This window comes from Haliotis asinina, chromosome 5, assembly GCF_037392515.1.
Source record: "Haliotis asinina isolate JCU_RB_2024 chromosome 5, JCU_Hal_asi_v2, whole genome shotgun sequence".
Classification (NCBI taxonomy): domain Eukaryota; kingdom Metazoa; phylum Mollusca; class Gastropoda; order Lepetellida; family Haliotidae; genus Haliotis; species Haliotis asinina.
Window position 1 is genome coordinate 44,813,057 of NC_090284.1, and position 23,317 is coordinate 44,836,373.

The 23,317-nt window shown below is 38.5% G+C and overlaps 1 protein-coding gene across 13 annotated transcripts in view; it reads left to right on the forward strand.

The window, feature by feature from the left end:
* Positions 1–23,317, forward strand: part of LOC137284579 (sorbin and SH3 domain-containing protein 1-like) — a 171,532-nt gene that overhangs the window by 135,341 nt on the left and 12,874 nt on the right. For 12 of the 13 annotated variants that reach the window (XM_067816432.1, XM_067816435.1, XM_067816436.1 and 9 more), the window contains one exon: positions 17,093–17,244. In XM_067816432.1, coding sequence (XP_067672533.1) covers positions 17,093–17,244 — 152 coding nt within the window. Of the gene's footprint in view, positions 1–17,092; positions 17,245–18,878; positions 23,294–23,317 lie in introns of those variants that run through there. The other variant, XM_067816442.1, reaches the window with a different exon arrangement.

Sequence of the window (23,317 nt, forward strand, 5' to 3'; positions counted from 1 at the left end):
CTTTGGCACAGTTTTCCAAGTCCAGTGCGGATGAAGGACAATCAAGTCTTCTTGGGTGAAGATTACTGACACCTCTAGTGGTCACTTTTGCTTGTCCAAGTATTTAATGTCCATGTGATATTTGTGGCATCAGTATTTGGAATACATATGAAGTGAACTGAAGACAGCAGAGAAGTTCATTCTTGTGATGGATCGGAGTTGTGGATCAGATAGTTCCATGTGGTTCTGGGATAAAACTGGAATGTATTCTCACTACTATTACAGGTTAGCTTTTGTGTAACTCTTCACTTTGTAAGTCAGGATGGTTTTTGTCATTTTTAGCAATATTCCAGTGATATCATGGCGGGAGATACCAGAAATTGTCTTCACACAATGTACCCATGTTCAAATTTAAACACGGGTCTTCGGCACGACAAGTGAACGCTTTAACTAGGAGGCTACCCTCTGACCGTCTTCAATTTGTGTGAAATTTGTTGGTGATAGTGTTGCTTGCTGGTATTCTTGCTTGTACTAGTCTATTATGTTATTTTTTTGGAAGTACACAAACAATAAATTGACAGAAAATAGTTGAGAGTAGTTTTGATGTAATGGTTTTGAAATGTTCCAGTGACCTTTACAGTGAAATGGATTAAGTCATGACATAGCAATTCTGGAAACTCGGCTTGCATGTTGGAACATCTGTTCTCATGCCAAGGACACTGTAACGATTATTAATTTATCCAAAAATTTATTCAGGCCAGGCAGTTTAGTGTGTGAGTTACTGTACATTGTATGCAATCATCAGATCATTTGTGCTGATTCAGACAAAAGATTTTCCATCGACAATAACAGAAAAACATCTTTTGTTTAATGACATAGGCCCTTTGATGAAAGTAGCATAAATGATTCATGGGACAACTGGCGTTGATAGAATATATCAGCATCTAAAACACTGGTAATACTGTACACAGAAAATAGTATATACAGTATCAAGTAATTCGAAGGACTGTCCAAAGAGTGATGGTATTGACTGAATATGAACTGTTTTGTGATGTCAGATGTTTGGGCTGAGAGATGTTAGGGCTTAAGAAATATAGAAGGCTTTAAGACAGATCACACAAGTTTCACAGGAGAATTACCTCCAAAAACAACAACCGCTAATTTTCATGCAGTGTTATAATTACATATTTTTCCCAACATGTTCCTTCCTGGATGTCTGTGGGCATACAGCTTGCCAGGGAGTATTTGTCACAATTGCCCAATATTTATGTTAGGTAAATATTAGTCTCACAGCCATCATGTTGACAATATCAGCCGTTTATGATGTAGCACTGGCCTTGGCTGTAATTCATTACAGCTGCATCCGACAGATGTCTCGTGACTCTACATAACCAATACCTATCTTGACTTGGTTTCTTTGGTCGATTTTACATTTTCCTTGTATTTTCTGCACGGATGGAAATTGATTTTACTGTTGCAATTTGTACATTTTTAAGACACTCAAGGACAGTGTTGCCCACACAAGCTGAGACCATACACATGAAACATATTCTATTACATCCTCTGTAATATTATTCATTTCTATGGTCTCCAAAGCAAACTAATATGGTCGTCAATTACCAGGGGCTTATGGGATAAGAATAGCGTCAATGTGTCTGCACTTACCGTAAGAGTAAACTGTGTTGGGGGTAGTGCTTTAACACATTTGTCACATGACCATTAGCATGTCATCATGTTCCTGTGACTTGGAAAGATGCTCATATCATCAGTCACCAGTTTCCAGTTTAAATTGTTCACTCATCATTCTGAGAACCTGGGCTAGGTATGATGTGTGAAACTTTGCTTGAATATTGCTAAAGGCGTAAGACTATACTCACTCTCTCCAGTGCCAAGTTATAGTTTGAAACATATGGTGTTACACAACATTATCCAGCCTCATGTAAGAGTGTTGATTTTTTATTGATTCACGTGACTCTAATAAAATATCATGTACACACGTCATGTTCCACGAGCAGGGAGTACAAAAGTCGTATCATCCTGCCATGCCTTGGTGATCACGTGAAGTGAGAAAAGTTTGTATCACCAAGCTTTTAAAAAAACGTGTGATCCATTGAGGTCAGTCAATCAGCTGGTGTCAACATGGCAGCAAGGAAACGCTTTGCCACAACTCGATTTCATGTTATTATATTGTTCTCTTTTGATTCAGTAAAAACATTTGGCAAGATGAATGCATTATCACATTGTGTTAAGGAAATACAGTGTTTTATCAGTCTCTGGTAAGGTTGTATTACCCTCGCCTTCGGCTCGTTCGACTCATTCGGCTCAGGAAATACAACCCTACGAGGGACTGATAAAACCCTGTATTTCCCTTGAAACGATGTGTGAACTTATATTCTTGCCTTGACTGATATGATATGTTCCTGTGACATTGTCAAAGTAATATCTCTGTTATAGAGCTATGTTTTCAGGAATGTTAACATGTTAAATATTCAGGCCAAGTTATTGTTTCACTTTTATCAGTCTCACACATTTTAAGAGTCACATAAGGAATTGACTTTGTATCTAGTGTATTGTGACACTTGGCAGTTCCCAGGGCAGGTGTTGTGCAGGGTAGTTACAAGTAGAAAAGTTCAGATTGAAATGTACATTTCATGGACCGCTTTTGTGTCATTGTTGAGTGTGAAATTATCTCCCCTGAATCTTCATATTAACTTGTATGCACCTGATAACATACAAGTTTATTGATAGCGATTGAATGCGCATTGGTTGAATGAGTTTCAACTGATGCAATTATAGAATGATACTTCCAGTGCTGTAGAAATACATGAGTCAGTGGTAACTGGTAGCTTATGATATTGAAGTGGATGAGGCCCAGTAAATTTCACTAGTCTAGAAAAGTATACATGTATTGACATTATTCGAGCTTTACTACTTCAGATGGGTGAATTTTATATCTATTCATAGATAAGCAGTAATCATGATATTGAGGACATGGTATTTGATCAATAAATTGTAATACATGGGGACAAAGCATTCTCTACTAAAGGAGACATTTTCTGGATTACAGTGTGGAAACACTGTGTGTCATAACCAGCCGAGCATAACTTTTGTACAAAGCGTATGTAAGTATTGAATGTTACACTGAGGTACGCTTGAAGGATAGGTGGAAGTAGCATACTTTGCATTGTAAACATTCATGTTTAATTAATAACTTTACTCTCAGCTCCATAAATTGATTTTTATGAAGACCTAACAAGACTTGACCTGTTTCGTTAGTTGCGATTGTGAGTGAAGCAAAAAAGCGGGAAAATTCCTTGCATTGGTTGTATTTTTTTTGCACATGATCTGATGTTACCAGCCTGATTTAGTTCCATCACCTCAACATCAATGTGGATACTGTCACCGTATACAACCTACAGACACAGCTCACATGACATAGTCCAGCAGAGGATCCGATTGGATTTCACCATGTGACAATCAGTTCCTCGTGTTGTCTTTCAAATGCAAATCCTGGAGGTCAGGAGAGGCAGGAATTAGAGGCTAAGAGAGTAACTGGGCCTATGCTTGTGTACTGAAGAATTATTGACCTAAATTTGGCAAGGCAGGCGGGAGTTTAGTAGAGTGAGGCGTGCACTGGGATGAGGAATAGCATCTTGTGGTGGGACGACCAGCTTACAACAAGCTGAGACAGACATGTGGTGAAGGGACGCGAGACTACCCCTGTTGTGAATACAGGACTCAGTAGTTACGAACTGGCCCATTCTGATTCATGGATTAGTTGCCTTAACTAGAAGATAATGACGAGGAGAAGATGCAACAGTTGATTGAGTCCCTGTATAAGCCCAGGTGAGGTGTTAGTGCAGGAGAAATGGTTATGGGGAGTCATAAGTACTTAGTAACCATTTGTTTGTACAGTTGAGTACAACATGTGTAGGGATTTGTTTAAAATGGCCTTTGCTTGGCATTCTAATAAATTTCAAGACTTATGTTTGAAAATGAAGTTATATATTTGATATGTCAGATTGATCTGACAGTATGATCTTGCAGTATGATCTGACCTGTGCAACTGTTATTGTTGTGTGGATACTGATAGAACCACTCTGATTATCATCGTGGACTGGTAATTGATATTTCCAACAACTAATTGTTATTTAAATAGGTCCTAATGGTAGGTTTTTGGATAGAGTGTTTTCACATCTTGTAATGCACTAAAATTACAGCATATTGAAACATACGTTTCTTCATAAATTGTTAATATTTACTAGAAATGTGTGGTTAATTACATCCAGCCTGACATTTATTTACAACTCTTAGGCAGCTGAAATTTCCGGTTAATCAAGAAAAACATCTTACCAGGACCTTCAAACATGCTTATCTCTACAACATACATGATGTTCAAAGACCACAGCAAGCTATTGCCCACTTTAATTTCTTTTTCCAAAACAAGGATTTTTATTGTGAGATGGGTCCTAAGTATATGATTCATAAACAACAGGTGTGAGTGTTATGGTGGATTCATGCATAGATGATGGTGTAATGCTGTCTACTGTATGTGTATGAGAATGTGGCAGTAGGTAACAGGTGACCTACATTGTGTTTACCTGGGTAGCTTACCTGACAGTGGACCGTGTGGGTGGTGGAGTTTTTACATATTTACATGTGCTTGACAGTCATGTCATGTTGATTCTAAACGTGATGTTGTTACCATTAGATGGCTGACATTTGTTTGCCTTGTCAGTTTATTATGGGATTTGTTTCCTGTATTGTGATATATATGTAGCTGTTTGGGTGGAGTTAATGTTTACATACTGGAGTACATGTATATATACTTGTGGTATAATAAGAGCATCACCATATGGTACAATAGTTTGTATGGAAGTGTTCAATGTACATTATCTGTATAATGGTTTTTATCATGTTTGCCTTGTCTTTCGCAAATATGAATCCAAGAAAAATATTTCACAAGAAACAAATCATTGATTGAAATAATTTCTTTTAAAACTGATGAAGTATGAATGTCATTTGGAAAAGGAATTAGGTTCATGAGTTTAATTTTAGGAGGGAATACACACTGGAATAATTTTCATACCTCAAAAATCACACAAAAATGTTTGTCTTTGTCTGAGCATCTCCAGAATCCAAGGCTCCTCTAACATTCTTGTACAACAATGTGGCATTGAGATGAGAAGGTAAAACCCACAAAGCCATGGGCAGCAAGGACCTGACTGAAGGAGTAACTAGGGAATTACCTGCTAGCTTATCTTAATATTTATGGCATCTTATCTGTCTCCTCTTGTCCACTAGGCGGTCAACTGCTGACCAGCTGCCATGAGAGGCTTTGTTTGCTTTGAGTGTTTGAGGGAACCAACCTTTAAGATTGAAATAGTTTGGTTAACAGGATTTACAGCGACGAAAGTGACTAAAATTTGGTGAATACATAACAATCTTATCATAACTTGGTGATATTCAACATAAAAACATAGTAATAAATCACAGAGTTTATGTCCTCACCTCTTTGTCCTATGGTGCAATAAAATCTGTCTGCTATGTTTTATGATGATATGAATATGTTTGAAAACAGGACACCTCAGGGGTAGAATGATATGTAATTATAAACTTGCTTGATGCTAACTAAATTCCAGTGGAATATTCTAGTCATATTCAGAGTAATGGTTCATGTCTGAAAATAAAATATTTCACAGGAAAATGGTTCCTATATTATGTTCATGAAATTTAATGAAAAGGAACTCAGAGACTGTCTTCATTTTCAGAACCTGTGATAATCTACTCAGAGAAATTTCTGGGTTTCATATTCTTTTTATTCTTTAAACCCAGAGAGCTGATGTCCAGCCAGTAGTATCTTCTATAATGCCAATGGAGCATCTGTGATAATCTAGTTCCTGAAGGATTATTTACAAGTGGACAATAATTGGCATACACATGTATTCATAATCTAGACTTGCCGCATACTTCCATATTCTCTTGGCTGTATATTGGGTATATTTGTTCAGGGTTTGTACGTCACATTTATATTCAGTATATAGTATCCTTTTTGAAAAAGGGCTCCTTTTTTTCAAACAGAAAGAACCTTGTTGTAACCATACCCTGTAATTATATAAGTCACGCATATATTCAGTATACAGTGTCCTTTTTGAAAAAGGACTCCAGTTTATTAAACACAAAGAACCTTGTTGTAACCATACCCTATAATTATATACCCCATTGCATAGCAGAGGCCTTGTTTGCTTAGCTAAGTGAATATTTTCCAGTAATTTGTCAATTATCAGCTTAAAGTGTGGACTGGATATCAACCATGTGCCATTTCCTGAAGCTACACAGAGAAGTCCTCTTCCATATGGTCTTTCATTGTCTGCTTTGTTTGGAAGTTCCATCTCAGGACAATTCCGAATGTCCTGTTTTTGTGTAATACCCTGGTGATGTTGGGATGCTAATATTTGAAACGTGCCTTTGTCTTTGTTTTGTTATTCTTTCAGGCTGGCAAGCTGGCAGGGGTTGAGAGGTATTGTTAGGGCAGTGTTTAGGTTTTTTTAACAACTATGACGGTTTTTGGAATATGGTGATTCATGAAGTTGTTGCAAATCGTTGTGGAAGTTATTACGCAGAGTAACAGGTGTTGAATATGTCTTGACGTGGATGGGTATGTGTTACATCTACCAAATGGTGTTCTAGTCACACAAGCTGCATGTGTGTGTTCAACAAAATATTACATTAGGCCAGACTAATTTTATTTGTTGTTTTACAGATTTTTGTCTTCATAAAACCTAAAGACAGGTGGAAACAAACAAACATAACACCAATGTTGTTTTCCTTCTGAATACTATAAGTTTTACTTCTGGCAATTTATGAAGTGTATATGGGGGAAAAAATCTAAACAAATGTTGGTAAGTTTGCTCTTTTGGCCAATGCAAACATTGGGATTCTATTTTTTGATCAGGGAAATTGATTGTTTTTTTTTTGTGACAGGCAGGTTTGTAAAACAAGAAACAAATTGGTCTGCCCTTATCCATGATTTCATGGACCAACAAGTGAACCAAGTATTACTGCCAGAACTATACCATGTTTGTATTTGTCATTGCTAACACATCAAGTAAGGTGAGTGGATTGTAGCCATGTCACAATTGGGAACTGCAGTATTTGGCTGCGAGTGAGCTTCTTTGTGGTATTGTACCCGTGGACATCAATATCTGGCTGCATGTGTGGTATCAAGGTAGGGAATCAAGACTATCAGTAAGCATTATGAGCAACACTTTAACCCCTGGAATACCCAACTACCCAAACAACTGTGTTCGAACTACTACCTTCGCATTCCAGTTTTTCAAGTGTCTTCCATTTGTTTAATCTGCAGTCAACAGAAATGTTTTGACTTTTGTGAATGTTGATTCAGGCCTGTTAAGCAGTTTGAATTAAGAACTGCCTCCAGTCAAGATTCTGCACCTGCGCCAGTACCTTTAGCTTGTAGCTGTTTCCAGGTTGCTATATATCTCAGTTGAACTTCAATTGTGACAGGAAAAAAAGTTCAGCCGGGAATAGTTGTTGATGTAAACTTGATTGTCCCCAAATGTGTGGTGCTGTGGGTCAGGTCCCTTTCTAGGCTTCTGGTATAATGAGGTTCTCATGGGGTTCAGGAAGTACTGGAGGTGCTCTGGGAGGAAACCTTACACTGGACACCACACATATTGTAAATACTGCACATGTCTTGCTGTCAGATATCTTTTGATATTCTTGGACAAACATGTTTCTATGTGATTGGAGAATTGGTTTTCTGATTTTGTGAAATGTTCATGATCAGAATCATATGTTTTTCACATGTGACAATGGAATGTTTTTGTTCAGATCTGAGCTAGCCATACTTTGTTCTGATGTAGCTTGAATTCTCGAGAAGTTAAAAAGCGAGGACAAAACCAATGCCCATGAGGAAAACCTAATGGTTCATAAAGATTTTAAGACTGAATTCTCAACTGTGGATGCTCATCTTTATTCATATACTGAATTTCCATGATTCATGACAGAACATATAAGTATTAACACTGATTAAGGTACTTTTCCCCTGCTCCAGCAGTGTGAGGTCAAGTGAAGATTAAACAAGAATACACAACCTGAAATAACAAGAATGTGGTTTGCGTGAGAGGGGTCAAGGGAGATGAGGCAGAACAAAAGCCAACAGAAGCTTCCATCAAGATAGTTTTTGTTGTTGGAACTTTATCTTACCAATCATCATACTCTTCTATTATGCCATCAAAGGCCATCTAGGTTCTTGACAAGACTTGATCAAGTTATTAAAGTGTTCTGCAAGACTGCTTCTGTAGTGTCAAGGGTGGTAGATTGTGGGTAGATCCTGTGTAGGAAGGTGTCCCATATGCTGTGAATAATGCCTCACATTTGCTTTCAGCATGACCTTTGTTCAACTTGGAGTTGGTTATCTACAGAAGACATGCAAAACAAATATTTTATGTGATTGTTGAATACTGCTTCTGAACTTGTTAATTCATTTGGGTACAGGTGTTCTCCATGTTCTTGGAGTGAGTGAGTGAGCTGGTTTTCACAATGTCAAGCAATATACCAGCAACAATACTGGACAAATAAGTTACGGTAAAGATATTGCTATTTATTTTATTGATATTTCATCAGTGTGCCAGTGAATAAATAGATCATTATTCATAACTTCAAAATTGACATATATCCCTAACTACTTTTGTTCAATATACAAACAGGATTCACACATTGTACCAATATAGCGAATTGAACCTAGGCTTTTGCAAGATGAGAGCATGCTTCAACCACTAGAAAATACCACAGCCCCTCATTTTCAAGGAGGGTGACTGGTTGCTGATGGAAAAATCACAAGTCACTAGTCTGTGACAAAGTCACTTTTGTGGACACTGTTTTGGCAGGTTTGCTCAATTCAGCTCTTACTTTAGTATCTGTGAGTATTGGAAATTCATACTGAAAATAATCTGCTTGGGCTATACCAATTTATATTTTTTATGTATTTTTATTGTATTGTTTTACAAATCCACTGGTCATAATTTTCCCTGCCCAAAAAGTGAAAAACTAAATTTTTAATGGCCAAAAATGTGAACATTTGGAAAATTTGTTTAGATTGTTTTTGGCCAATATACATTTCATGAATTACCAAAAATAAAATACTTTTAGTATTTAAAAGGAATATTACTTTCACTGGTGATTTAAAAAAAAAAAATCCGTCCTGCCTTTAGGTTTTCTGAAGAAAACAATCTGTAAAACAAGAAACACGACTGGTCTGGCCTTATAATGTTTCAAAACTTGATCTGCATACAGCCTGTGCTCAATGTGCAGGGTGAAGATCAGCAATGTTGTTATGACTTCATGTTGGTTATTGCCTTTGTGAGGTTGTGTTTACAGGTTTTACGGAAAGCCAGCAGAATAGTTTATGTGACTTTATATATGATTCTTGATGCTTAATCTAAAGGTTTATTGTCTCAGTGCTTTCTGGTTAATAACAAGACAAAAGGAGTCATAAATGCAATCACATGGTGGATCAGGAAAGTGATGGTAAATTTGAATCCTTGCATTTGCTAAGCTCTCAAGAGTGTAGTCACTTTGCATGAATTCATGAGGATATATTTGTGTAGCTTGTGGCGACAAAAGTCTAATGGCCAGTGACCATACATATTTGTTGTGGCAGTTTCTCCCATGCTGACTGACAGCCTGAGTGGGGCCAGTTTCATCATGTAAATAAAAGATTTAGACCAAATGGAGACCATGTGTAACTAATGTTTTGTGTTCATTAAGTTTGGGTGAGGCTTTGTGGTGTTGCTCTGTAGGGTTGTAAGGTAGTGATGCTGACCTTTAGTGTGTTGGGGAGAAGATTAGCACATTTAGGTGGAACATGACCAAAGTCTTATGCTTGTGAATTCTCCAATGATGACTACCCTTCAATTACCTCTCATATTCATTTCAGCAACAATAATAAAGAACTGTATTTAAGTCAAAGTATCTTTTTTTAACCTCAAGAACTTAGATTGGTACATGTATGTGTGCACTGATGAGCAAGCTTAAGTGTTGCAATGGGAATTTGAAAAATGAGAGTTGGCATTGCTTCAGGTATTGTGAGGGTTGGCTTTGATTGATGTTACATGGCAGTGCATCAGTAATGGTGTCTCAGAAGAGTCATATGTCTCTGATTGCCATGTTGTGTTTGGGTTCAGGTAGAGGCTGGAATGTGTTGTCTAGCAGATTTACAATCAGGATAACATTGTTTTACATTTCATTGATGGGAAGGTTACCATGGCAGCTAATACATAACAGAAACACAGGAAAGATACTGCTAGTGCTGGCTGTGGGATATAGGAGTATATCCCTCAGGGGGCAAATATGTATGGATATGACATGAGATTTCATTGATTAATTCATATCAACATAAATCATTGGTCAAATAGTCATGTGATAAGAGGCTGTTTGTGTTGAAATGATTTAACACTTAAAAATATATCATCTTTTAGCTTAGAAGGCATATTTACAAAGCTGTAGAAGAACATTAATGAAACGAATTATCCATTTGATCAAACAGATTTGAACTGATGAATTATAAATCTTGACACAAACTATAATGTCAGTTGCCTTCTCACATGGTATTGAAATGTATCAGCTGTGCCACATAGGGTATTACAAGAGTCTATTTCCCACAAGAAGTGAGATAGGCCTGCTGGGTATGCTTCAAAAGTGAAGGTAGATATGATTGTAACATGATTCACATTAGCATTTCCATACCTGACAGACTTGCAGTAGGCTGTGAGATAAACAAGACCCAGTGGTCTGTATCTACCTGTGGTGTTTGTAATGTGTGACTTCTATAGGTATACATCCCAGATATACTCACACAGATAGATAACCTGACAGGACATATTAACTCAAGTGGCCCTTGTGTCTGGAACTTGATATAGTACAAACAATCTGATTAATGTAGTATTGCAGATGTGTTTGAGGCAGATGCTATAAGTAGGGAGGGATATACATTCTCTTATCCCCATACCTGATGCCTTTATTGATTTCAGTGGTCAGTAAAACCATACTCACTCACTGAAATATTTTTCATTGCAGTTTAGCGTTTTATGTCCTGGCAGGGAATATAGACTGATTATTCTCTGGGGCTGACATTTTATATTTTCTCCACGCAATATGTTGAGTGCAGTAATCAATAACAGGTTTGATGTACGACAGTGTCACATGCCTGTGATAAACAAGTTCAATTTGCTTCTATTTTTTTCTGAATTTCACATCAATGGGTTTGTGTTTCAGTTTAGAATGGTCCATTAATTGACTTTTCCAGGAAAGGAAACATAATTGACAGGACTTTCTTTTCTTTTTAACCTAAATTATCCACCAGCCACACCTAATACCAGCCAGTAAATGTGTCACCATATTTTGGGAGAAACAAACAGTTTAATGTTGATTCTAGAACCTAAAAAGATATGTTAGCTGTTGCCAAGTTGTAATCTCATGCACACACCCAAGGTCAAGGCTGCACAGCATGTTTGAGTCACATGTAGCAGTTTGTTGTATCAACCAGTATATAATGCTTAGTCAGCCAAACAACTGCCTCTGGTTATAAATTCATATTATGCTGTTAATGTCTTTATTGACCATCTACATGCAGTACTGGGAATAACTGTGGTGGATGGATAGGTTCAGTAGTGCCAGAGCACACATCCATTGGGATTGAAGGCTGGTGGTACAGATCTAGTCTGACCAGTGGATCCTGAGGGTCCAGCAATACTGGTACACTTATAGAGAGATCTTGGTCTGAACATGGATATTGAGAGGGTCCAATGGTACTGTTATTCTTGTGGACAAATCCAAGGGCATGGTTACGGTGATTGCCTAGTGGTGCCAAGAGGTTTGTAGACAGATCCATTAAGAGCATGATTACTGAGAGAGTCTGGTAGTACTAAAATTTAGGCTTATAAGCAAAATCATTAAAGAAAGAGCCTGGTGGTATGTTTAGGTTTCTTTTTAAATCAGATCCATTAAAGAGCTTGTCCAGCAGAAAATGATAAAGAAATCTGAGCAGATCTTGACTTTCTTTACCATAGTCATTGACAGAGTAATTGGTTTTAGACATGAATCATCCTTTCTACCATTGCTGTATATTATACTATACATACCAGCACTGAAATACCACTCAAAGCTGCCTTAATCCCAATGCCCTCACTCCCTTTAAATATATACCTAGCATCCATGTGGCTGATCTGTGTAGAGCCTGATTCATCACCATGTGCATACCAGTGTTTAATAAGTCCATGTAATAACAGTAATTATACAATCTGCTGAGCTAACAATAGTTCTGGCATTTTCAGCTGACTGGCTAGGGCTCCCTGTACTCCAGACACTGCCAGTGATCTGGTGGTATTTTGATACTTATCAACACTATGCCTGGCATTGGGCAATGTGTAGGCAGCTCACACAGTCTGTTATGTTCATTATCAATGAATGTCACAGATTTCCTTCTGCCAAGTTATAAACTTGTTGGCAGGTTACACATGTGAAAAGCACAATTCCATTTAGAAACTGGTTAAATGTAACTAATGTTAAATTTTGATCTTCATATTCTCAGTAGAGTGTAGGCTGGCAATTTTGTGCCTCACTTGAGAATGTGGGTTTCGATATCAAATGAAATCAACCCCACTAAGTACAGGAATGTGTACTATGTAAGTGTAATCCCTCATATACTGTTCCTTACAGGTTATACACAATATGGTTATATACTATATGGCTAAATATGAAGAGTATTGCTGTTTTTTTAAGTTGTAAGGGCTGAAGGGAGGCTGTTAGATGGTTGTAAGAGGCTGTTAGATGGCAATGAGGATCCTGAATGATTTGAGGGTTAAAGTTAGTGAGTAAATACTGTTAAACTCTGCCGTCAGCCTGAATCAAGTTATATCATGAGAGTCTGCAATAAGTGAGCCTGTGTCAGGAAACTGCCATGAAAACCTGTGATACACACTGATAATGATCACATGTAGTCAGCCAAGTCACACATTGGTTGACTTGTGTAACAGGCATGTGTTACTAGAGACCTGATTGGGCCCATAGGTGAGGTGTGGAGGATACATGGGAGTGAAATAAAGCATACAGCATAAGGTAAATCAAATAATATTTGGATAACTCATCACCAATGGCTATGTTAAGTTGCAGTTTCCTTCCTGTTGGAGAAAAACATGTCTATTGCAAGAGATTCTGTTTTGTAAATTATCATGAACTTGGTTCAGGCAAATCTTTAGTTGTCAGATTCCAATCCAGTATATGGATTGTGATATATTTCATGAGAGTAATATTTTCCTTTTCTACCAGAAAGGTACACTTGTGAAACAGCTTGAGACAAGTGTCCCTATCAATAGCAAATTGATTTTAAAACTATCGATCCCTTGTCATCACGATGTTGGAACAGTATTGTAAGGTCGAGGTCACTGTACATTGATCTGCCAGTAAAAGTTCTCATAGATGTACTGTCATTTACGTTTGGGTAATAAATTATACATGAACATCTTGATGCACAACACACAGTGTATACCTGGCGTATCGCACATGAAGATAATATTGTGATTGCTGGACAGGTAGGGGACATGTCTTGGGGATAATAGGTATGGTTATACAAGGGATGAATTATAGATTATAGCAGTTATATCCCTAGTGATAAGGACTGGTGTTTTTCTCAGCTCACATGGAGAGATCTGTTGATGCTATGTCCCTGAGTGGAAGTGATGAGGATGAAGGTAGGAGAGGAATATGTCTTGGGGGCAATATATGTGGTTATACAGGGGATGAATTATGAATTATAGCAGTTATATCCCTAGTGAACAGTTGATGCTGTGTCTCCGAGTGGAAGTGATGAGGATGAAGGTAGGAGATGTCTTTGAGGTAGACGTGTCAGGTTACTTCCAGGCTGATAATATGGTGTACTTTTGGTGTTCATTGATTTATGATGCTTCATCAATTTTGAAGATGTTGTTAGTTTTGTAAGTATCTCCTGAAGATAATATGTTTGAATATATTTTCTAATCATTTCTGGAGCAGTTACAGATCATAGTCAGTAAACCTGACACTCTACAGTAACATAGTCTTTATTCAGAACTGAAGGCCACAGGCAAGGATATATATGTACACTTGCTAGTGAAAAGAAACTCATAAATTCTCAACATGGTACATACAGTGTGGCAAGATCATTCCCTTTGTGCCCTTGCCAGAAGTAGCATAAAAGTGAACTCACGCACTCACGAACTCACCCACTTAGTCCAGTGTCACTGATCTCTTGTGAAAACAGTATCAGAATTTGTAAATGAATTGTTGTTGTAAGCCTGATTTGATTGGAGGAATAGTCTAGCTCACTTTCTGATAATGAAATCATGTTTAATTTAGTTCATGTCCACTGGGATGAGATTGTTTTTGGAAACTGCGATACAGCGCAAGGAGCTGATCATTTATTGACAGCTTCCTGGCCAAGTAATGAAATGTTCACCATATCACTGGAGACAAGATGAAGCTGACAGGATGTGTGATCACTAATTGGGATTTTACTGTATTAAACATGTTTTTTCAAGTGAAAAACTGATTGAGTGATTGATTTTACAGGTCTGGTTGATTGACTGATCGTATCACTTGAATCAGATATTGCTGACAAATACAGAGTATTGATCAGATTTGGAGTGATGAAATTTATATTTATGTTGAATCAGATGTTGTTGAGGTGTACTGAAAATTCATGAAGTCTGGAATGATTAACTTTATATATGTGCTTATTGAATTGTTGAGGTGTACTGAAAATTCATGGAGTGTATATTTATGTTGATCGCCATGCAGTCAAAGCAAACACCTGAACTACACCCTGTTTATCCAGTTGACAGTTGTGTCAGAATGTGAGCCTTGGATTCAGGTGGTTTAAGTGCTTTTACATCAATCACTCCTTCCTTTAAATACTGAACAATGTATTACACCTCTGTGAATAAACACGACACCTGATGCAGAAACAGGCATTACAGCTTTTATACACCTATGTTATATCCCAGCTGTATACAGCCAGACCACTCTGCAATCCTCTTTCATATCTTTCAAAGGAAGGCTTCCTCTTTGATTTCATAAAAACGTATTTGGTCTGAATGCCAGCGGAGGAGGTGTAATATTTAAGAAAACAGCTTCCTTCAATCTTACATGCTGGTTACATATTTCTGAAAAATGTTTGTGCAAGATATGTGTAGATGACAGATCAAACAAAGGCTATTTTGGAAATGTAATAATCTTATTTCACCCAACCAAGGCTCACTAGCTGCATATGGATTAAAGATACCTGCTTTTATTACTCTGTCGATAGTTTCAATGACCTGCTGTCTTCCTGCCATCTGACCTAGATTTAGATATTCTTTTCACCGTGTGGATGAATGAATCAAATCTAAGTACCAGGTGATTTATGGTTTGCGCGGTTTTCAGTTTTCAAAAGTAAACGGAAACACCTGTACTAGCCTTATACTTTTAATATCATTGACACTGATAACATTTGTTTTGATAAGAGAGTGGGTATGAAGTTTGTGTAGGAGGTAAGCTACCCGTGTTTGTGGTGGGATGTTAAAGTTTACCACAAGGGCGCCTCATGGAAAACTGTAAGTAATGGAATGGAATGTGCTCATTACACCTCATTGATGATTTATATTTACAGATAAAAGAAAGTCCTACTGTAAGGAATTATTTACTGCCTGTCTTTGCAGTAGGATGTCCTCTTATTTGCAAATCGTGGTGTATGAAGTCCATGGGTTTGAATCACATGGTTTAGGTGGTTATGGAGAGGCAGTTATTGACTGCTGGTCCAATGTCGGTATACCCCGTCAGTATACACCGAATCTATTAGGGATAATGAAGCACGTAGGTGATAACCTAGTTATACCCCATGTTTGGAAAATGCCTGCTTTAGCCTCTCACATGTTATGTGTAAACATAATTAAACAGTGTTGTTGACAGGATGTGATAATCCTTTGTTGGAATAACTCTAGCTTCTTGGCCACCAGACACAGGGGTACCTGGTGTTTGATCTCAGTACGAAGCCTTTTCCTATTGTTAACCTGGGCAGGTGCTCTTGTGACCTTGTCACAACCAGGTGTATTTGTTGGAAGTGTAAAAAGGATCTTGGGGAAATCAGTTGCATCATGTAGAACTGCACCTGGCTTTTCTAAATTGTATTGTTGATGATGAATTGTGATTGATAATGACTCCTTCAAAAGCACTGGCTTTGGAATTGAGCTTTTGTACAGCTCTTAATGTTGGATTGAGTCACTGAGTGGAATAAACATCCAAAGCCAACACAAGTAAAAAGGATGTCATATGGTGATATTTGTTATCAGTCTTTCTACTAAGTGACTTTAACAAAATAATGTGGCTGAATGGGTAATTTCGTTCATGCTTCCTGCTAATATAAACATCAGAATTGACAAGATGAGGTGTATTTCTTATTTAAGTGCTATGTATGGTGAGATAACAGTGGCCTTGTCACAAGATAATGTATCACTATTGTCATGAGGATTTTTTATCTAATTGTAAACTGTTGTACAAGTATGTTATATCTGCTGTATAATGATGAGTGTGAAATTTATATAATGTCAGGTGGTCTTGTCATCTTAGACTTAGCAAGAAATGTGTTATTTTGCATGACACAACCCTATTATCATTCAAGTCTAACGATCACCCTGACTGTTTTGGGTTTTTTTTCAAAGTTTGTAAGCAACATACCCTTGCTTGTGGTTTTTGTGGTACATTTTTACAGCTGTATCACTTCAAGATCACCTTCCCCATTTACCTGAATATATATCATGAAACAAAGAGTTAAATACTGTTCATAGTTGCATTATTCTCAATATGGATTTTGTTAGTTTGTCAGTGTAAGATTAGACAGAGATGACAGTTGTATGAGTGAGTGAGTTAATATTTAACATCACATTATCTCAGCCATATCATGACGAGGACAAGTGTATCAGATCAGAGGTGTTTGTTTTAGCATCTAGCCATGGAAACTAAATGGTTAATGTTGTAATAGGGTTGACGCTTTCTGAATGCTGACTTCTGTTTGTTTCAGTTCTTTGGGTAGAAAGCGCCAGACCTCCGTGCCTGACATTACCAATGGGGATGACAACTGGAACAACACAGAAGATGTATATAGAAGGGTTCAACAAGGTGGGGAAATCCCCTACAAGGGTCTGCAAAAACCTGCCCCAGAAAAACCGAAAAGTGAGTTTCTTTCCATAATCTTACTCTACCTCATTAAGACTTTATCATTCAGTTATGTGGGTATTCTGCTCTAGTCTTGGATAGATGTAAATGAAAAAGATATATAATCACATCAGAGATTCCTTATTTTGTAAAATGTGAAGAATTGCAGCTTTAGACATTTATGATAGGTTCATTTGAAACTCTTTGGATAAATGCATCTAAGTTTGCATGTGATCAGTGACTAGTGCAGAATATTTTACCAATCTAAAGTTGAGCTGCTGGTGATTTTGTTGATTTTGGGCTTATATTTTGTTCTCTTAAGATCGTCTTTTGTGTCACATTGTTTTCAGTTTTGTTTTTGTACTCTGGGTTTGTTGTCTTTCATCTCCTTTATTTCTTTGACCTGTTGACTTTTAGTAAGAACTGTTATCATTCACCATTTTGAATAACAGAAACTACTCTGAAATGAAATATTGTGGGTTTGATTCATTAAAAATGTGCATGTAAAAAGTTCAAGTATTAAACAGTTCACATCATCTTTTTGGCTACAGACATATTATATGGGGACTAGTCTCTTGCAAAATGGCTATCCATGGCAGTTTGATGTACATCATTAATCTAACGGTTAATTCTTAAAATGACATGTCATCTCAGTTTTACCCAAGACATGGATATCAGTGTCCAGATAAAGACTGGACATGGGTAGAAGTCCGTAGAGAATAGTCCCCCTTTAATTACTACATCAATAAGCCAAACTTACGTGAACGTGTGACAAGCAGAACAATATGCACACCAACAAACAAGCAATGTCACATCAAAACCTATGCCATGCATGCTGATTATATCATTACACACAATTATCACCCCATCAGCCAACATGAGCAACTCAGCGATGAATGAAGTACGCACTGTGAAAGCAAGTTAGTTCTATACTGTGATACATGATGAAACTGGCCTGGATCAGATAGTTGGACAGTGTGGACATGACACTGACAGACATCTTATCATGCAGTGTGTGATACATACGGACTCCATGGACTTTGTCTTGCCTTGATCCTCGTATCCGTGCTGTGTTGTTTCATATCAGCTCACTCTATTCAGTCACATGATGTTTAATCCTTCCCGTTGTGGCTCGCCAATATCAACTTCGGATATGATTTGGTCAACCACAGGACCATTTCTCCTTTCATGTAAGTAGTTGTTGTGTCCTACCAAAATTCCTCCCCTTTGCCTACTGTTACCATGGTACCTCAAGCAACCGACCAATAAGCTTATGTTATGTTTGTTTCAAGTGGAGGGACTTTATGTTTTGTTTCTGTCACTTCTGCCTGTCTTTTGTTTCATTAGCCAGCAGCTTCATTCACCATGAAAAGCCAGCCATGATTAACCGATGATTGTCATCTTTCAGCTTCTGTCTATTTCCAACATAATTCAAACAATTTGTATGTAAATTGTAAAATTTTGTGTAAATGAATAATGTTAATGATTTGTCTTGGACTTAAATATTGTTAGTAAAACATGTAACTGAAATTTCAATCAGTTAAAATTGATCTAATTCATATTACAGTGTGCATTTCCAAGTTGTTTGTGAGGAGGCCCCTATTGCATGGTGGATGAACCTGACTGAATACTAATCCAGAATAATCTTATCCAACTACTAATATCCATGCATGTCTACAAACATGTCTAAATGCAATTCATGAGACCTTCCCAACAAGACCATTCCTTAAACAGACCAAAATGGAAGTGTCATCATCTCCCAATACTGATGCAACCCTGCATGAACCTGTGTATAGTACTGAGTTTCAAGGCAACAGAGATGCCACTAGAACCATGTTAAGAACACCTGTAGTGTCTAGGAGTACATCAAGCAGTGGCTACCAGACTAGTTATCCCCAGTACCATAACTATCAGCCACAACAAGAAGGCCGTAGAAATTTTGAACAGTTGTCTAATATATACAAAGGTCGGTTGCTTGAGAAACCCTCATACAGTGAATACATGTCATCAAAACTTTCCAGCTGCCACCCAGGTTCAAATGAACAACTTGACTGGAAAGGTACTGGGTCAAGAATTGAGACTCATTCCTCAAACACTGGCCAGAACAGAGGCATCTTGAAGGATTCCAGAAACACAGCTGGGAGACAACAGAGTCATCAAGTGCCAACTTTAAACGAATATCATGGCTACTTGAGTGAGCCACCCCGAAATCCACGACCAGAGACCCTACAATTACAAAGCAAGGATGATGTTGCATCCGTTGAGACAGGAAGCACAGAGAGTTACTCCAAGCTGTTTGACCGAGAAGAACAGAAACGTAGAAATGCATACCGTAGGAGAGTAGAAAAGCATTACAACAGACTCATAGGCGAAGAGCAGCTCTCTCCAGATACTGCCAGTATACTAAGTGATGCTTTTGCTCAGGCGGAAGACAAGGCAAAATACAGATCATCCCCCATTCATTTGCAGAGATCTCCTGAATATCAGGTTGGGATAGACAAGTCCGTGTGGAAAGCTATTGATCACACAAGATCAAAGTCTATTGAGAAACTGAAGTCAAGTCCTGATGAGGTGTTTGAAATTCAAGGTAAAGCGTCCAAAGGTTTCCCAAGACATAATGTAGATTCTCAGGCTATGCACAGACTTGGTAGTGCTCATGAGCACAAGTCCAGGGAAGGACCTAGCGTAGAAACGGAAGGACCGAGTGTAGAAAGTGAAAGGACATCACCATACATGGAAATGACGCAAAATGTGATACATAGTTCCACAAGGCCCAGTGGAAATCAGGCAGGAGCCAAACCATACAGATCAGGAGCAAAGGTGGATCCAATAATTCTACCAGAAAAAGGATTCTATTGGAGCAAGCAGAGATCACAGACACCAGGGCCAGACCATTCTAGACCTCGCTCAGTTGCTAGTGATCGATCCTCTCGACTCGATCCTCACACTTATCAGTCATATGCTGCAGGGATTCTCTACTCATCTGGGAGATCTGAAAAGTTCTTGAACTTGACTAAACATTTTTCTGTTTTGGAAAGGATATCTGAGATTGAACGTGCAGCCTCTCAGAGGAAGCAGAGTGCAAATGCTAATTACCCATCAAACTGGGATCCCAAAGACTATGTCAACATGCTCTCAATTTATGATATTGAGACAAGAGAGGAACTGAAAGAACTGTACTCTGAGCTTGAGGAGGCAAAGAAAAAGAAGGAGTTTTACTATAGTTCTTGTAAATTGGCAGATGTTCAGTGGAATCCTGAAAAAGACACAGGTCTTTTAAAGAAACAGAAGTCATTTTCTGACTTGAAGACTTGTTATGTAGACAACGCTTCAGATGTTGATGCTATTACAACCATTTCTAAGGAGACTGTTGGCAGACAAATGCCTTATGACCAACTTTCTGCTAAATACAGAACAATGGAAGAAAAACAAAAGCTTGAAGAAATGAAGTCACTTGAAGACACACAGCAGGAACAAACTTCACCTAGAAACCCTGGTCCATATCTAAAAATCAAAGAAAATTCAGCCAAAATGTCTAAGGAAAGACCATTGTATGGAACACACATCAAAGAATTTCCAGTAAACAAGTATGAAATCCATGTGCAAAACTACACACAACAGGTAAAATCTGACAATGGCCTTCATGTCCGATCAATCTCTGCTCCAAACAAAGAAAAACAGGAGGATATGCATGGTCCTTTACAAAGATGTGACTCTTCCAAGGAATCTTACTTCGGAATGGAACATGCTGCACAAGATACTGCAAAGGAGGCTGAAGTGATTGTTACTCCAGAAAGTAAGTTAAAGGGAGCTCCACTGATAGTGAGAGACAGTGGTAAAAGAAGACAAGAAGATATTCCTAAGCCAAGTACAGATCGGTACCAAAGACCCAAATCCTGTTTACCCCTAGAGAGTAACATGCTCCAGGCAAGTACAAAAGTGTCAGATCTAAAATCAAAGTTTGAAGATAATGCAAATAATGAAAGTCATACAACAGGGGTTAAAATTGTTAAAAGAAGACCTCGATCAGTGCCCCCAAACTTCAGTGAAACACGATCGGGAGGTCAAATATCAGCAAGCAGAAGTGAACCTCACAAATTCAAGGCAGATGGGGACTTTAAAATATCAAAATATGGAGTCCTTGATGAACATGGTCGATCAACTGAAAATAAAGGGCCATCAACTGGAAACAATCAACAAACAAATAACCCAGTTGAGAGACCATCAAGGAGTACAACAAGGCAAGCAATTGCTGTGAGACCTCATTCATCATACAGGCAGGACTCACAAAACATGCGTACTACGACCAGTAGATCGACAGAAGACTGGAGGGATAGTACAAGGAGATCTGCTAGAGAAATAGGAGAACATCAGCCCTCTCCCACACCAAACATGCCACCACCGTCCGGGAGTCTTCATGCAATCACTGGTCATTATGTAAACAATAGATCAGATGATCAAAAGCTTGGCAGCAGATTTGAATATAGACTCAAAGTTGCAGATGGAAATGGACAGACTGATAAACCTTCCCAACCACCGTCTGAAGAACCAGTGGCTCCAACGTTAGGTGCATATCCAGAAGAATCTCTTAGAGAAAGGAGCAGGACACCCCAATTCCAAGTGAAAAATCTTAGAAGTTTAGCAGACAATAATGAATTTTCAAAGTCCAAATTTACTTGGTTTAGGAAACCTGATTCTACAAACACAAGCGCTGTGTCTGAAGTTGATCAAAGGGACAGATTACGATTGAAGGGCTCTACTAGCCAGGGAGCTTCTGTTGCAAATTCTCTCCATCCATCCCCAGAAAACAAGGGAACATCAGTGAGGACTACTCTGCTTAGAGGGGCTTCCCCTGCAAAGGCTCCTCCTGACAGATCTGTATCCCAAAATTCATCAGATGATAGCTCTGAACCACACAATTATGGCCAACTGAGGAAATGGTCAGGCATGGCAGATAACATAAATACAAATCTTGATCAGAGACCTCCATCAAGGATGGCTAGTCTAACTTCAAGAGATGAATCAGAAGGCAGTTTTGGGAGCACTGACACCTTCATTATCAAAGGTAGTGATGATGAGAGTGAAACTGATGTCAGATCAGATTCCTCATCCAAGCTGAAGGCTAGCTTTGAAAGAGACTGGGATAAATCAAAATCAGAACCTGATTTAGCATCCCTGAATGATGACCCTCAGAGACCCAGATCAGCAAAATCTCAGAGTTCCTTGAACTATGACATTTTCAAGGAAGGTCTGAAATCCAGAGACAGGCAGGGAACACTGAAAGATGCATCTGAGATACCTGAAGTTCTTGGGAAGATGCCAAGGACAATATCTGGTGAATTAGCAGATATCCGAAAGAAATGGGAGAATGGTGACAATTTTGGGAAGGCAGTGGGGGAACGATTCCGATCAAAGACCCCTTCAGCACATCTTGATCCCATGGGAAAAACACCATATTCTGCAGAAGCAATGAGGGACCGGACCATTGCACGACCATCACAGTATGAGCCCTATATTCCACCTGAGGATATTCTTAAAGAAGTCACAAGTGTAAGGGAAGGGAGGAAGAGGGATGAACCACTTAATAAGCCAAGAAAGCCTTCAGCTGTCAGCAAGATGACTCTTGACTATTTAGATCAGATTGGTGGAGAATGGCAACAAAGTAAGAACAGACCATTCAGTAGGGCCTCAAACAGGGGCTCTGTTGAGGGTCACACTTTCAGAGAACATGATGGACGAAATTCTCGTAACACAGGAAATATTTCAGCTGTAACCAGAACAACTCCATCTGGGCAGAGACCGTACAGTGGCAGGTTAAGTACTCCAACAGCGAGAGTTCCAACAGCTTCAGCACCATTGAGCAACACTGATGGTGATTATGCTCCACCACTGTCACGAGCACCGTCAGCAAATAATCCTCCAATACCCCCTCCTCCTTCACATCCCCCTCCCCCACCACCCCTCCCCAGGCCAAAGGACAGAGGTACTGCCAAAGGAAGAATACAAACAGGGTACCGCACTGCAGGGACCAATAGAAGAGGAACTCCTCCTTCCTTCAATAAAACTGGTAATCTTTGTGGTGTTTGTAAGT